At 43.3% G+C, this 15118-nt stretch overlaps 1 protein-coding gene across 2 annotated transcripts in view; it reads left to right on the top strand.

Moving 5' to 3' along the window:
• The window catches only part of ATP2A3 (ATPase sarcoplasmic/endoplasmic reticulum Ca2+ transporting 3), a 469813-nt gene that overhangs the window by 439867 nt on the left and 14828 nt on the right, over nucleotides 1-15118 (top strand). Inside the window, exons 18-21 of one of the 2 annotated variants that reach the window (XM_085649575.1) lie at nucleotides 3316-3449; nucleotides 5469-5586; nucleotides 5818-5935; nucleotides 11705-11780. In XM_085649575.1, the coding sequence (XP_085505701.1) occupies nucleotides 3316-3449; nucleotides 5469-5586; nucleotides 5818-5935; nucleotides 11705-11780 (446 nt within the window). The remainder of the gene's footprint in view (nucleotides 1-3315; nucleotides 3450-5468; nucleotides 5587-5817; nucleotides 5936-11704; nucleotides 11781-15118) is intronic. The other variant, XM_085649576.1, reaches the window with a different exon arrangement.

Raw genomic sequence — 15118 nt, 5'->3', positions numbered from 1 at the left:
GTTATATCTGCCTTATGGGGGCTTCGAGAAGAGCTTGTTGGCGTTGCTAAAGATTGTAAAGTGCTTGGGGTGTTTTTGTTGGTAGCGATTGAAAACAACGGGAATAATTTAGGAAGATCAGCTTTGGTATTAAGTCTTGATTTGTTCCTTTGTTTTCGCTGACGTTTACGCTCTCTCTTACTACAAGGTAGCAAGGGAGGGTGGAGCATTTCCGGGATGGAGGGTGCAACGACAGCTGGATTGACACTTGACCCTGACATATTACTATCAATGACATTGGAAAGCCCATTTGCTGTCTGAGGGCTTGTAACGGCTTGTACCAACGGTACCGTCAGACATGAAGAACCTTGGGCTTGGTGAGGGTCATCTTGATGGTCGGTCTGTGTCATAGAAAGTTTTCGTTCCCCTCTCATCTGTAACCCAGTGGTCGTTGGTATTGGGGTATTCACCTTATCTGATTCGTGTATTGAGAGAGATCGAGGGGGTTGATCAGGCCGAGACGGAACACCGCCACCCTTCAGCAGTTTTACTTCATTTAGGACACTAGTTAGAAAGTCTGGGAGCGAGGAAAGGGATTCAATAATAGGTGAGCAGCAACAGATTGACTGAACCAGTTTTGAAGATGCTTGCGCACTCATTATTAGATTGTGCAGTTTGTCCAGCTTGCTATCGATCCCTGCAGTGAACAAAGCTAAAGTGTTCAATAGGTCCACCTGAGTGTCCAATTTGTCCGAGTGGTAATTTAAGGCCGTGACTGTAGATTGAAAAGTCTGAAGTAATTGAGGCCATATGGTCGGGGTTGTAGCGGCATTGTGGTGAAGCTCCTTTTTAGATCTAGAGTGGGGTGTGTTATTAGGTGAAGTGGAGGTGTTCATAAAAGAAAAAGACAGATCTACTAGCCGTTGATCTTTTAATTCTGTTTTTTGTAAAACCTTTGAAAAGGCTGAAGTTGCTGCTTGGGGTGGGAGTGGGCACTGTTGCGGTTTAACTTGGTCTGGGCTCCCCTCTAGAAAACTTAAGACCTGCGGTGAACCGGGACTGAGTGTATCAGAGATGGGGATCAAGTCTTTATGTCCATGAATTTGTGGAAAAATTAAATGAGAATGAGGCGCAATAGGAGCCATCTCAAACTCCTGGGGGTTATGTGGTGACATAACCAAAAGATTCTCTGGTTGAGATACATGCGGAGCTTGGAAACTTAAATTATAAGTTGGACTCACAAAAGGTTGCTGATTAGTGCAATACTCTTGATTAACAGAGTCATGGGGGGGGGTGGGGAGGCTGACTTGGTGAGGGTTGATGATGACTTAAAACCGGTGTTTGAGTTGTAATCATAGAACATTCTGAAACAGGTTTCCGAACGTCGGGTGCTGACCCAAAGATGAAAACATCCGGATCATGAACCGGAGTGATAGATGATTTGGAAAGCAAATGAGACAGTTGTGTATTTGGCTCAGAGACTTGGGTTGGTTCGCAAGATTTAGTTGCCTCGGGTGCTTTTTTAAAATAGTCCAGTAACGAGTAAGATTTTGAGGTGCTCGCAGAGGATATATAGAATGGTTGCATGTTGCTTTTATTGGTATGTTGCCGTCCCGTTGGTGACGGGTTGGAAGCCTTCAGTGAAACCAAGGGATCTGGTGCGATCACCGGAATGGCAAGAGCAGACTCCACGACTGCGGCCAACCGTTTTGATATCTTCCGTTTTAAAGCTGGAAGTGCTTTTCTCGTATTCCCGGATCTCATCTCTTCTGTTGTTGTTCGAGGCTTATTAAAATCTGTGGGTTGATAGACTGGGTCGCTCGAGCCCTTAGTCAGGCACATTCTTGCTTACCGGCTGAGCCAACCAAGCTGGGATATATTTGCAGGAACACGAGGGGGCGTGAGAGACCAAATTGTCTCCCGGACAGGCTTACTGGGTTTATCCAAGCTTGGCCTGGGTGGAAAGAGCAGACTCCGCTGACTTATGACAGCATGTGCAAGGGCACCCCCCCGCTTACTTGGTCCAAATTCAGTGAAAATTATCCAACTTGTATGCTTTGTTTTCATAAAATTGCTGCAGGTTGTCTAAAATTTGCAGTATGCAGGTAAAACTTCTTGTGCCAAGGCTGATATAAATTTCTTTCCAGGGTCGGGAAAGAACAATCCCGTATTTCATGGGGATTTTTAAGCAAAGGTGTTTCTCCACAAGGAAAAATATTTTACTTCTGGAAAACCATTCACATTTTCTTCATTGTGGATTCTATCTGTATTTTTTCATGAACAATTCTTCATAAAGCCTTAACCCCAAGCCCAGGTAGTAGATACATTCAGTCAATTCACCACGACTTGATATCCATCTAACAGGATGGGATGTTCTGCTGCAGGGATTTGTTAGCGGTGCTGTGTGAACTTCTTCATTCCTCATTCTGAGGGGACTGCTGGGTCGCCCTGTAGGACATCCCTGATCCCAGGAGTCTTGAAGAGTCTAGGCCCCATCCTGTGTGCCTTAGGGATCTAAAAATAAAGGAGAGCAGCCCACCAAAAGAAGTTGAGCACTGCTGCTCCCAGCCTTGCATCACAGTGCGTACATTCCCACTATTGTGCATGGCTCCTTTCCCCTCTATTGTGTATTGTAATACCTTTGCCAGTTTGTGCTGAGTGAAGTTGTCAAGCTTTTAGTAAACTGCACACAATTGTTGGTCAGCAGCCTTGCAACCTTGCACACCAAAAATAAAAGGTCATGCAATGGTCATTTCAATGTACATGACTGGAGAGATTTCTTGGACCGAGTCATGTCGATTTTCCTTGGTTAACTACACATTTTCTCTAGTAAAGTGGAATTATTTTAAGTTTAGGCAACATAAATCCAGATCCAAAACATGTTTTCTCTAGGCAAAGGCACCACATACAATTAAAGGCACATAGGCAATGTTATTTGCATTGCACATTCTACTATTATTTGAATTGTTTCTGAATTATAGATAACTTTGAAACAATTTAGGCTTCTGAAACTTATACCCTCTGCAATTTGATGTTAATAAAATGTTAGCAGCAAGCTAAAGTTGTTCCTAGAGGCCTCCTACTGAATGGCCATCTGCAGCATCTATCTTAAGATCATAATAACCCATGTAATATTTACGCATTATCTTTAATACAAGTTGATGTTGAAGTGTAAAACTTTTTAGGAAAGTATTTTCAGTTTCACAAAATGTACTACCATTATTAAATGTGAATGTGTGCCCTTCAACTGTTTCTGATTCTCCCCACCTCCTTTTGCTTTTGTTATTTATCTTGTTACAATCCCGCTCGTTGTTACAATTGTGGTTTTGTCAATAGAGACACTTCATGAAATGCACCGCTGACAACCCCCTCTTTGAAGGAATCGACTGTGAAGTCTTTGAATCCCGGTATCCAACCACAATGGCTCTCTCCGTGCTTGTGACCATTGAGATGTGCAATGCTCTTAACAGGTACACACATGCTGGGATTGCTGAATGCTGTAAACTAACCTGTTCTGGGGCAAAGTCAATATGCCGGAACTTGACAAGCGTATGTGAGGATTCACCGTATTTAATTTTACTGGAAGACACACCACAAAAATGAAAAGAATTAAAACATCTAGCCTCCTAAAAATGACAAACCACATGCTTGCAATATAACTTTTAAATTTAAACCATAACCATTGCATATAATTTTAATAGAAGTGTATGAGTGCTTCCTACCAGGCAGGTGAACTTGGAGCTGCTATAGGAACCCTTTTTTCCAGAATTTTGAATGCACATCAGAGGGTATCCTATTGTTTAATTGGTGCAATGAAACGTTACTATTGGTTTGAATTACTGTTACTTGAAGGCATAGTTTAAACACACAAGGATACTTTAAACAAGCAGTTAAAGGATATTGAATGAAAGGGCAAAAGAATTGGCAAAGTAAAATAGTTTCCCACCACCCTAGCAGTAAGTGCATTCAGTGTAAGAGAGCCTCAGGCTAAAGTGGGTAGATTAATTTTGTAATGCTTTGTGCTATGATGGCAGGAAGCAAAATGTGACTGATAAGCGAACAGGCCAATAGAATGATCCAAATCCTTCTATGTGTATGTATAGATTTTCTATTTATATGTTTTTTTTATTACACAAGTCTGACAAGAGAGCTATAGCTGTTTTTAGGCCATACCTAAAATTGAAAACTATAGGTTAAATATAGAATTACAAAGCTGGTACTTCCCAGCTGATGTCCAGGGAGTTTGGAACTACCCAATTCTCTTGGTGGCCCGAAGGCCACTCTATTTATTGGTGATGTAGATTGTAAGATGTTTATCAAGCTATGATTTTGATTTAGAATAAAGCAAAATCAGGAGAAAGAAATGGGTAACACATGGTGAACCCCGGATTCTGACACTAGCTAGTTGTGGGCTCTGTTACGAAAAGGAAGCCTGGGCTAGGGTCGTTAAATCTAGATTTCTCATATGTCCTGTAAACATGTGAACATAATTTATACTCATGGACATGACCGGTTTAGCCAATGGCAGTAGTTTTGTTTGGCACTAGGGTTGTTGGTGTTTTGGAAAATTGTAAGGAATAGTGTATAGCAATTCTTTTAAAAAAAAAAATGTTTTTTTATATAACTTCTTTTTATTGAAATCAGGTATGACTTTCGACAAGTAAAATTAAAACAACGTACATTAGCAGTGATAGTGTAGTTACGTATCCGAGGAGGTACAGTTACAGGAGAAACACTACAACAATAATGTTCTCACAGTTCTAGAGTGCTCAAAGCGTTGTGTAACAGTTTCATCCCCTGCCAGTGTATAGCAATTCTTGATCTTCATGATACATATTCAGCAGAACTAGCAGTGGATCTCAAGCGTCAGAATCACACCAGGTTTTCAGGATAGCTACACAACATTTGCATGCAATAGTTCTAAATGGGACCATTTATATTGTGAGTGTTTAACTTTTAAATCTGTCATTCTATCATGGTCTAAGTCTGATGTCTAATCTGCTATTTAATAAAGTGAAATATATATATATATCTGAATTAAAAACGAATTCAGACCTATTTCTGACAGCCCCTATTTGACCAACGTTTAGAGAGGAATGAGGCCTGTTTTACTTTCCGAATCATAGACAATTATTTTGTAATGTCTTTCCCTGTCCATCGCTGCCTGTAGCGCTGACATTATGAAATGACTGGGAATTATTCCAACTAGAACAGGCTGGTATTCCTTAACTGCCTTGTACATGTCTATGTTCAACTTGTTGCTAATTACATGTAATGTTTAACAAATTTAAAGGAATAAATAGTGGTTTGTAAGAAAAGGAGAATCATTTTTTTTTTAAAGAGCTTTGTGCACTAGTTCAGTGAATCACAGTACAAAGAGATGGCCTTACCCTGTAATTGCTGGACTATGAAAATTCAATACACAAACCGGTGTGATTTTCCTATTTTTGTGTTTTCCTGTTACTAATGCCACTGTTCCATCCCTGCAGTTTGTCTGAGAACCAGTCCTTGCTACGGATGCCCCCGTGGCTCAACTTCTGGCTGCTGGGGGCCATCGTCATGTCCATGGCCCTGCACTTTTTAATCCTCTATGTGGAGCCAATGCCTGTAAGTGATGATGGTTGGATTTCTTATGGGTGTTTTAATGGAATAAAAAAGCTAATGTAGGAAAGAATGATATGTAAGGTCGATATTGAAGTCTCTGGTGTTCTTTGACTCCTGTGTCTTGTGTTGTCTGTCGCCAACCGTTTGCAGATGTTGTCGGGTTGCTTGTTGATAAGAACGTTATTTAGTTTGTCTCCACTTTCAGTGATTAGAACCTTGTCTTTCTGCCTGCAGTTGATTTTCCAGGTCACACCACTGAACTGGCACCAGTGGGTGGTAGTTATGAAGATTTCCTTCCCGGTCATCCTGCTTGACGAAGGACTCAAGTACCTCTCCCGGCACCACCTAGAGGGTAAATTTGCATGCAGTATATTTTGCCTTCTTGTCAGCTAACTGGCTTATTGCTTTTCTTGCTGTGTAGGCACCTTCACTCACTGCTATTGATGGAATGCTTATGTTCAAGCTCTGGTCACGTTTGCAAACTTCCAATGGCGGAACTACACTCTCCACATGCTGAGATCATGTAATACTTATTCAGAAAATATGTTCTGGTAAATTAAGTGCCTCTAGTTTTAATAATGGCAACAAAAATCATCACCCAGGGGAATCACTTGAAAACATCCAATCTGTTTTCTGAAAAAGACTCTCCTGTGCTCACAGCCGAAATAACCGAGTAGTATCGCATACTGGGATATGTGTTTATAGTCCAAATCAGAAATAGAGCACTCTTCAGATGTCAAAGTATTGTGCAATACTGCCTACCTTTGAAAAACACCACCACTGTAAATAATGTTACTTGTCTCTTAAATTAGAAAACATGTGGCCACTGTTATATAGTTGCCATTTAGATTTGCAACCTGCTTTATGGTAGGCAGTGGAGGCTGCTCCCAGGAAGCAGCAGTGAGGAAGTTTAAAAAAAATGCACTTACCTGCCAACCAGCTGGCCGGCCGGCCCCTCTCCTCCGTCCTCTTTCTGGCTTCTTCTGTGCAAACAGGAAGCACCCGGGCTGCCCATAGCCAATCACAACGCTGCAATGGAGCGTTGTGATTGGTTTGAGCGCCATAGTTCGGCGCTTTGCCAGGGAATGGGAGCCTGTAGATGTTCTCCACCCAGGCTGTAATGCAGTCTGGGTGCAGGACATGCAGAGTACGCATGGCTGTTTGGCCGGTCAGTAATTGCGCACTCAGAGTGCTCACCACTTCTCCCCCCCTGCTCTGAGAGCAGGGCAGATCTGCCCGCCCCTACATGACGCTGCAACAGTAACAAATAAAATGATAATAACACCAAGTTAGTATCATTTTATTTTTCCTCTCTTTACACTGCGAAAAGCAGTGAGAGGACGCTCTCCCGCCTTAGCGGAGCAGCCGCCACTGAAGTGGCGCTGAATCAAAGAGACGGTAAGTACAGTGCAACAGACATTCCCTAATACCGTCCTAGTTCCCCTTGCAGCAGTGGCATAACAAAGGCCCCAGCAACCCACCCAGTGTGGGGGTGGCCCCAAGCTTCGGGGGTGGGCCCCTCAGCACAGTACCCTGGCCTGAGTGCTCCTGAGTGAGTCCAGAGGGCGGGCCCTCTATTGACTTTGGAAAGGGGGGGGGGGCTCAAGTTTTGCTAAGCCACTGGCTTACAGTTTCAAAACTGCTCAAGGAGAGATTGCGTGAGAGGGCAGTGTCCCCTCCTGATCCTTGAACAGCAAAAAGAAAATGATGGCTATAAATGTCTAAATCAATCTAAACCACTAGCAATTACTCTGAGTGCATGCCATGTATTCTACGTTCAGCTCATCTTCAGTGTAGCAGAGAACCAATCGCATGCAAACCAGCTCTGGTTCTGTTCTGGTAGGAAAAGTTCAGCATGCACTGTTAGTTCCCGCCTAAACATAAGCACAAGCTACCTCGGATGGAGTATGGCCTTGTTGCTTCTCATAGGTGAGGTTCATCTTGGTGAGTCTCTGCAGCACAGTCAGAATGGGACCCACGTCTAGACATCCTACAACACTTTGCACTACTCACATAGACAGCAAATGCTTCAGACTAGCTTCCAGGGCTTATGCTATAACCTGTGGTCCTGAGAAGTGGTGGCAAAAAGAGAGAGGATATTTTCTGTTTTTAAAAGCTATTTTAGGATATGATGAGGGGCATATTCCTGTCAAGAAAGCAATGCTTTCTGGCATATTGCCTATTTTTAACCAAGAACTTCGATTTTACTTATTTTACATATTTTCAGTGGCCACCCTTGCTTTATGCCATCCCATTACCACATGTTAAAATGTATTATGAAGTGAGAAACTTCAGGTGGAAGCATAGCTTTCTAATCTGAATGTAAACTCTATTGTGAAGCTTATTTACAGTGGGTGAGTGGGCAAAGACTTGTCCTGCAACCTAGCATACCAGCGCCAAGCAAGGGGGCCCTGACTGGATGATGAATACTGTAAGCATACAATCAGAACAAGTGTATATCCATGCTCAAGTGAGGTTAGATGATAGAGTGTATATAACCGACTGAAGCACGATGGCTGCAGTGTGGAAGAGCTCATTAATCTCTAGTTAAGGGCAAGGTAATGCCTTCCTTTTTTAATACTGTGTGCATTTAGATCCAGTTTAAGCACAGGTGCGGACAGTACTGTCCTACTCATCTGTGCTAGTGAATGAGTGATGGAGCTTGTAGGAAACCAAAGATGAAAGAAAATTCTTGAAGAATCTACCAAACAACAAACTTGGGTCCACTTCTGAATTTCAGTCTTGAGACATGTTCTGAAGGTCTTTCAACGTAACAAGGCTCCATGCGTCTATGACGTTGTGCTCCAGAGTGACCTTTGTCCCTGCTCTCCCTCCATTTGCCATATTCAGATTTTGAACAGGATCATCCGATTTCCAGTTGCAAGCAGATGCATCCAAATGGAGGGGTTGTTTTAAATGGCTGGTTGGATGATCCTCATAAACACCTCGGTTTACACACCTTTAGTATGACTCTTTCCCAAACTGGCACCCTGGAAATGAGTGATTATTGGCCCTTGTTATCCTCAATAAATGCATCAAGCTTGTAGAAGAGGGATTTACCAATTTACTGGAAGGGCATTTTCTTCTGTATTTTGAGATCCACAGTTATGGTACTGGCTGCAAGACCGAGGGTTGTTCAATGACATTACTCAATCGTATATAATTGTTTAATTCAAACTTGTCTGTGGCCCAGCTGCAGGGTAGGCATAAAGCTATGTGTTATTGCAAAGATATCCCGCCTCTCATATACAGCTTCGTAACAGTTCTGCTGTTTCTAAGCACCGTGTATATCAGACTTTACTATTACTCCAGTTAATAGCACTCAATTTAGCAACCTTGGAAGGATGAAAGGCTGACCCTGCACTGCCAGGATTCAAACGCGATCTTCAGATCGCTGCAGATGTTGATAGTGAGCGGGACCGCATGAATATCGTGCTGGGTATGGTCCATATTCTAGTAAGAGTGAGGCTCGTTTGCAGCTTTAGTGATGGCTTCTACCTATCTAGCAGGGAAGCAGGCTTTTGCTACTCATGTTGCCATAAAAATATCTTTAGTCAAAGCACACAACTTATTTGCCCTGCTCGTTTCACCATTTCTCAACCACGGTGCAACTAATATTCCATGCTCAAGGCTGTCAAACACTGGACCAATCCTCTTTCAGAACACACAGTCCCTGCTTCACTGGACAAATGCAACACCATTAACCTTCTCTTTACTGAGAAGATCAACAAAATCAGATCCATCATCATTATCTCTTCCGTGACCCACTCACTCCCACCCATCCCCCATTACCCCCCTAGCAAATAGACCTCCCTCCTCGTACATGGATTTGTCCAACATCCTAATGTCTCAAGGCAAGCTACTATGAAGACAACAGCCTTATTTCTTCCATCATATCCTCCCTTTAAGGAGAGGCCCTCACACCCCTTCTCTGCATTTCTGATCCCTCAGTAAGCCAAGGATCATTCCTAAATCCCCTTAAGGCAAGTCCGATTCATCTCCTACTGAATACCATCCATAGACCCAATAGATCTCATAAAAATCCACTGTCATAAACCTTCCATTCGGAGAGAAAAACAATAGGAAAGCAGTCCCCACCCAGCTACATCAGGAAGAATACTCCTCTACATGACTATAAATCAGGCGTCAGACTATTCCGCAGCGCTGAGAGAGCTGCATTACAAGTAGTCAAGTGCTCCTCAATGACAGGAACTACCCCTGCCTTCTGTCCTTTCATGACCTCTCTGCAGCCTTTTACCCAGAAGATCATGTAGCTCTGATCAATAGCCTGAAAATATGCATGGCATTTTCAGGGACCCTCGTGAAATGGTTGACATTCAAACTCATGAACTGGGTACAGCTTGTCCTAATATGTTTCACAGTACCACAGATGCTCCCCGTTTCTTGCAGAGTATCTCATGGCTCGATTCTCCATCCCATCATCTTTACTACTGCATGGAGACCTTCAGATCAATTCTTGCACACAGCAGCATTTTGCACCCTTTATATCTAGATTGTACACAACTCTACCTTAAAATATCCTCACCCAAGGACGTGCTGAGACTCAAATGCAGTCTCAACCCATTTAAACCAACTAACGTCCTGCCCCACACAGCACCAAATAACCCCAGATTCAAGCTTGGCTCTCCTGTTTAAAAACACAAGGCCTCACCCTAGAGCTGCCAGACCATGCAAAATCTCTGGTATTCACCGTCAGCACAGACTCTCATTCAAGCAAAACATCACCGGGATAGCTAATTCAGCATGGATTCTATCCGTCTTCTTGAAGTAAATGAAGCTGTTTTCCATGAAGGTGACATCAGAACAACTGTACAAGCCTCATTCCTTTCCCATTGTACAGAGGAAATGCCATGCTCAGCAGACTCCTGCATCCCTCAAAACATAGGGGCATAGTTTATTAAAACTAAAAGAAATTTGTGGGCATCCCATATGTGTTAAAAAAGTTACACTGGCTCCTCCTTCCAGCACAGATCATCTTAAAGACCAGCTACATCACTTACACAGCCCTCAATAACAAGACCCCAGCTCTTCTTGACAAAGTAGCCATGTCTGGATTTAGTCCTGACCAGGAATCTGGAAATTGCCAGAATGGAGAAAAAACAAACACTGCAAAAAGCAAAAAAAGCAAAAGTCAAGCCTTCTCCATTTCTCATTAGAGGAGCTTGAACACCATCTTTATTGATATTAGACCAGTACTGATTCTTCTACAACACAGAACAACACTGAGGATATAACTCTTCAAGGAGAACTACACCAGCCCGAAAGTCTATCCTCCTCATTTCCCCAATGATTGTATCTTCCTAGGAGGCATGCCTCCTATTCAGCAGATACATTGAAGAGTAAGTCACACCAACTCTTACACCTTTGATTGTGCACTGGGTCCTAGATTTGGTATCAGAATCTGATCAATTCAGTCCCCTAGTGAATGAAACCTGCAAGCTTTTTTGATAACATTTGGACTTTGGAACTTTCTTTTCTGTGTCATGCCTCCATTGTGGGATTTCCAGATGGCTTTCGTTAGTGATAACTACTGTAGCCACACCATCTCAGACCATGGGAACTCTATGACAAGTGAATTCCTAAAGCTGAAAGAAAAGGCCCCAACAATCCTTTCTAAAGCTTTATGAACACAATTATATATCAGTTTTGCTTTTTCAGATTGTGGCTAGATTTCTACTCAGCACACCCATGGAAACTACAAACTCACACGTGAAAGAGAAAGTCTTACAGATTTCTTTAGCTTTTTATAAGAGAGGGGCCAGACTTCTACCCCTCACCGGTGTCCTAACTTATTTTCTTACCTTGTCATTTCCTGTATCCATTTTGTTTCTGGTGCATTGTTACAATTATACATCTGAGTAGGTACTGATGAGGATTCTTTGTGTTTTTGGCACCCTTCCTCAGCTCATGCCTCACTGCTAGGCCTGCACTTTGCCACACTGCTAAATGCATTTCTGAAGCCGCTGCTTTTTAATCACAACAACACGTGGTCCTAAATGAGAATGTGTCATCACACTTCTCTTGTGCACGTCATCCATGTCTATAACTGCTCAAGACCGAAGGATTGTCTGTTCAAAATCACTGTTCCATTTTTTGCCAGGAATTCTCATCACAGTAAGCCAAGTTTGGGACAGGAAGCAACAGCAGGAACCCTGCGGGAACGAAGAACAAACCGGGTCTGCTTATTTGTGTGTGCGATTTGTTTGTCATCTGTGTTGAATCAACATGTTGTCAGTAGTTTCACATGCCACCTTCTGTGTAAAGGTGCAAGGGTGTATTGTGGTCTACATCTGGGGGTCAGGACATTTCTCATAATTCTGCTTCTTCTACTAATTGTGCACTACTCAGTTACTCAATCTTCAACACCTGTAGAAACAACGTGGGAAAGGTGTTAGGATTCAGCAGTTGTTCCCTATCAGATCTGAACCCCTTGCTACACTGAGGTTATTAGAATTCTGGGTTTTGTTTGATGTTCTCTTGCAAGCTTGATTTTAATAGACTACTTAACTCAAAATTAGAATCAAGATGGACGCTGATTTATTTTTAAGATTGTTACCCTAGAGTGATCCACCTGACCATTCTCTGCTTGACAAAGTGACACTAAAGTGTTAGGGATCCTGTTGCAGACTTGCAACAAAGAAACTTGGGGGCCTATTATGATGTCTGGTGTACTTGCATCCTCCCGACACCATCTCAGAAACGGGACCGTCGACGGTCCCAGCCGCCTCTTTATGATGCGACCGCACATGGTTCGGTCGCATTCCGACATTTACCTATGGCAGCATATGTTATGCCGGTAAAGCTGTTATACATGCTCCAATGGGGAAATATGAGGTGGTCTTAATCCCTGCACCCCGTGCCATGCACCTCTGTGTGCCTGTCATGGGGTGCAGGGATTAACAGGGGACACCATAGGTGCCCCCTCGGCCACCAACTGGAGGCCGCAAAGGAAAGGTGGTCCTACTAGGGGCCCACAAACATGCTTTCCGTCAGGGATTCCATGTCGAAAGGCCGTAATGGAAACCCTGCCGGAAACTGTGCATCGTAACATGGTAGGAACAAAGAAACTAGGTGGCCTATTAAGATGTTGGACATACTTGCACCCTCCGACACCATCTCAGAAACGGGACCGTCGGCGGTCCCAACCGCCTCTTTATGATGCGACCGCACATGGTGCGGTCACATTCCGACATTTCCCTCTGGCAGCATGTTTTACAGCCGTAAACCAGCCGTTATACATGCTCCCATGGGGAAATATGAGGTGGGTTCCTGCCACCTGGTGCAGGGATTAACAGGGATAAACCTCAGCCACCAACCAGAGGCCGCAAAAGAATGGGGGCCCTGCTAGGGGCTCACAAACATGCTTTTGTCAGGGTTTCCATGTCAGAAAGGCCGGCATGGAAACCGTGCCGGAAACCGTGCATTGTAATCTGGACGACATAAACCCTCGTCCATCTGGATTACGGACCGGTTCCAACTAGCTGACTGGCTCCTTGAGCCTGCCGGAAACCAGCCGTAATGACCAGCTGGCTTCAATTCCGACTGGCTCTATCAAAATCAGAATTGAAACCAACGATGTCGGTCATAAGGCCTCCAACCTGAGGTCAGAGGCCTTATGACCAACAACGCATCAGGCCCCTAAGTATTGTTTGAGCTGAATGACTCCATGTAGCCAGAGGCCCTTTGTTTTTTCAGGCGAGGTTTTTGGGGAAGATGAATCCAAAGCTGAGATTAATGCTTTCCTTGGGTTTGGTCAATTCTTATCTTTCTGACAGTACTTTAATACTGAGCCCTCATTAAGCATTGGCCATTAAATGAGCTGGATTTTCCCAATTACAGAGCTACTCATACTTGTGGTACCGAAAACTCTGGGGATGGGAAACATCTGACCCATTACAAGTTAGCCTTGAGGTTCCAAAGAGAAATGAGGAATTACTGGGTGGGGGGCCTTGCTAATTAATAATTTTGCCTGTACTTTCTCACAGAGACTTTTCAGAACCTGAAATCTCAGTGTGAATATAAGAGATATGCGGTGTTCTCATGGATTACATAATTGGGGTATCTGCTGCTCTGAGCCCCATTGAAATGAAGATGTTGCTGATAATGAGGGCCTTAGAATCCGGTTAGGCTTGGGGCATCCATGCTGCATACCAGTGGTGTAACTGGGCTCACCCTTCTCCAGAAAGCTGCTCTTTGTTCAAATGACTCTAGCACCTGCTGTTTGGGAAGGGAACCAGCAGAGAAATTTACCAAAACAAACATCTAGGTATGAAGTCCTTAGCTCTAACAGTAAAGCAATATTATAGACAAAGACAAGATGCTCAGAAAGAAAAATAATTTTTATCTACCAAATAGCCAGAACCCGTAGTTGTTGGCTGTTCCCTTCCTTCTGATTACGACTTTGGGAACAGAGACGGTAATATATATGATGTGATAGACACAGCAAACAGAAGGTGGGCTAGACAAATAATACAGCCGGCCCAACCCAACAGTTTCATGAGAGACGTAGAATAGAGCAGAGTCTCCAGAAAAGAAACCTCAGTCTTCACTCAGGCACAACAATGCAGCATTGCTGCCACAACATTAACACACCCCTGCACAAATGCTACACACACTCACACCCTCACCCAATTGCCCAATATATACCTAGATATACAAGGACCGACCAACAAGGATCTAATGGAGTGTGTGTTTACTGTTCTAGCTCTGTGTCTCTCTTGGTTTTTTTTATAAACAAAGTTTGTTAGGTTTCACAAAGGTTACATGGAGGTATTATGCCACAACTCTGCTGCTCAGGAACATAGTCATTAGCCAGCATGGGATACCATTAATGCAGCAAGTATCATGCAGAGTAGTGGTCGGCCAGTATATGCAGTTAATTCAGTATTCACTCACAGTACCACTTCCTTACAGGTATGCAGTCCCAGGTGTAGAAATCCCTTCCCACAACTACCCCCCCCCCTCTTCCAACCTCCCTCCCCCCAGGCGTGTCACTTACGTTCAGGACATTAATGTACCGCAAATTACTAGCTCTGTGTCTCTTGCTACTGGGGTGAGTTATACAGAAGACCGAAGCATATGGTACTATGCCTTTAGCTTTTGGTACACTTGCTCGAAAGTACCTAAACACACAATGGTGGTGCTAAATCTGCCAGTGTAGTGGATTTGCTACTGTCATAACTAAGGAGTGTGGAGGGTGAGGCCATCTGGAATGTGAGGAATAACCACAATACTCTAACCTTGTGGTCCTTCATAAACCTTCTCAATGACTGATCTGCACATAATCTACATACCATTTTTTGTTACCGTGAAAAATGCTGATGTAAATGGGAAACATTGATATGAAAATGACTGAAACGCCCTATTTTCAAGTGCTGTAAAGAAGTGATTTTCATATGCAGAAAAAATGTAACCCCAGCCACATTGGCAACCTTTCCAAAAATGGAAAAAATCCTAGTTTAGCAATAAGCTTGGGCATAGAAATCACCAACTTTCAAAACATTACATGCACAAA

Source organism: Triturus cristatus, chromosome 3_2, assembly GCF_964204655.1.
Source record: "Triturus cristatus chromosome 3_2, aTriCri1.1, whole genome shotgun sequence".
NCBI classification, from domain to species: domain Eukaryota; kingdom Metazoa; phylum Chordata; class Amphibia; order Caudata; family Salamandridae; genus Triturus; species Triturus cristatus.
The sequence above is the reverse complement of the archived record's forward strand: the minus strand, read 5'-3'. Positions and strand labels throughout refer to the sequence as shown.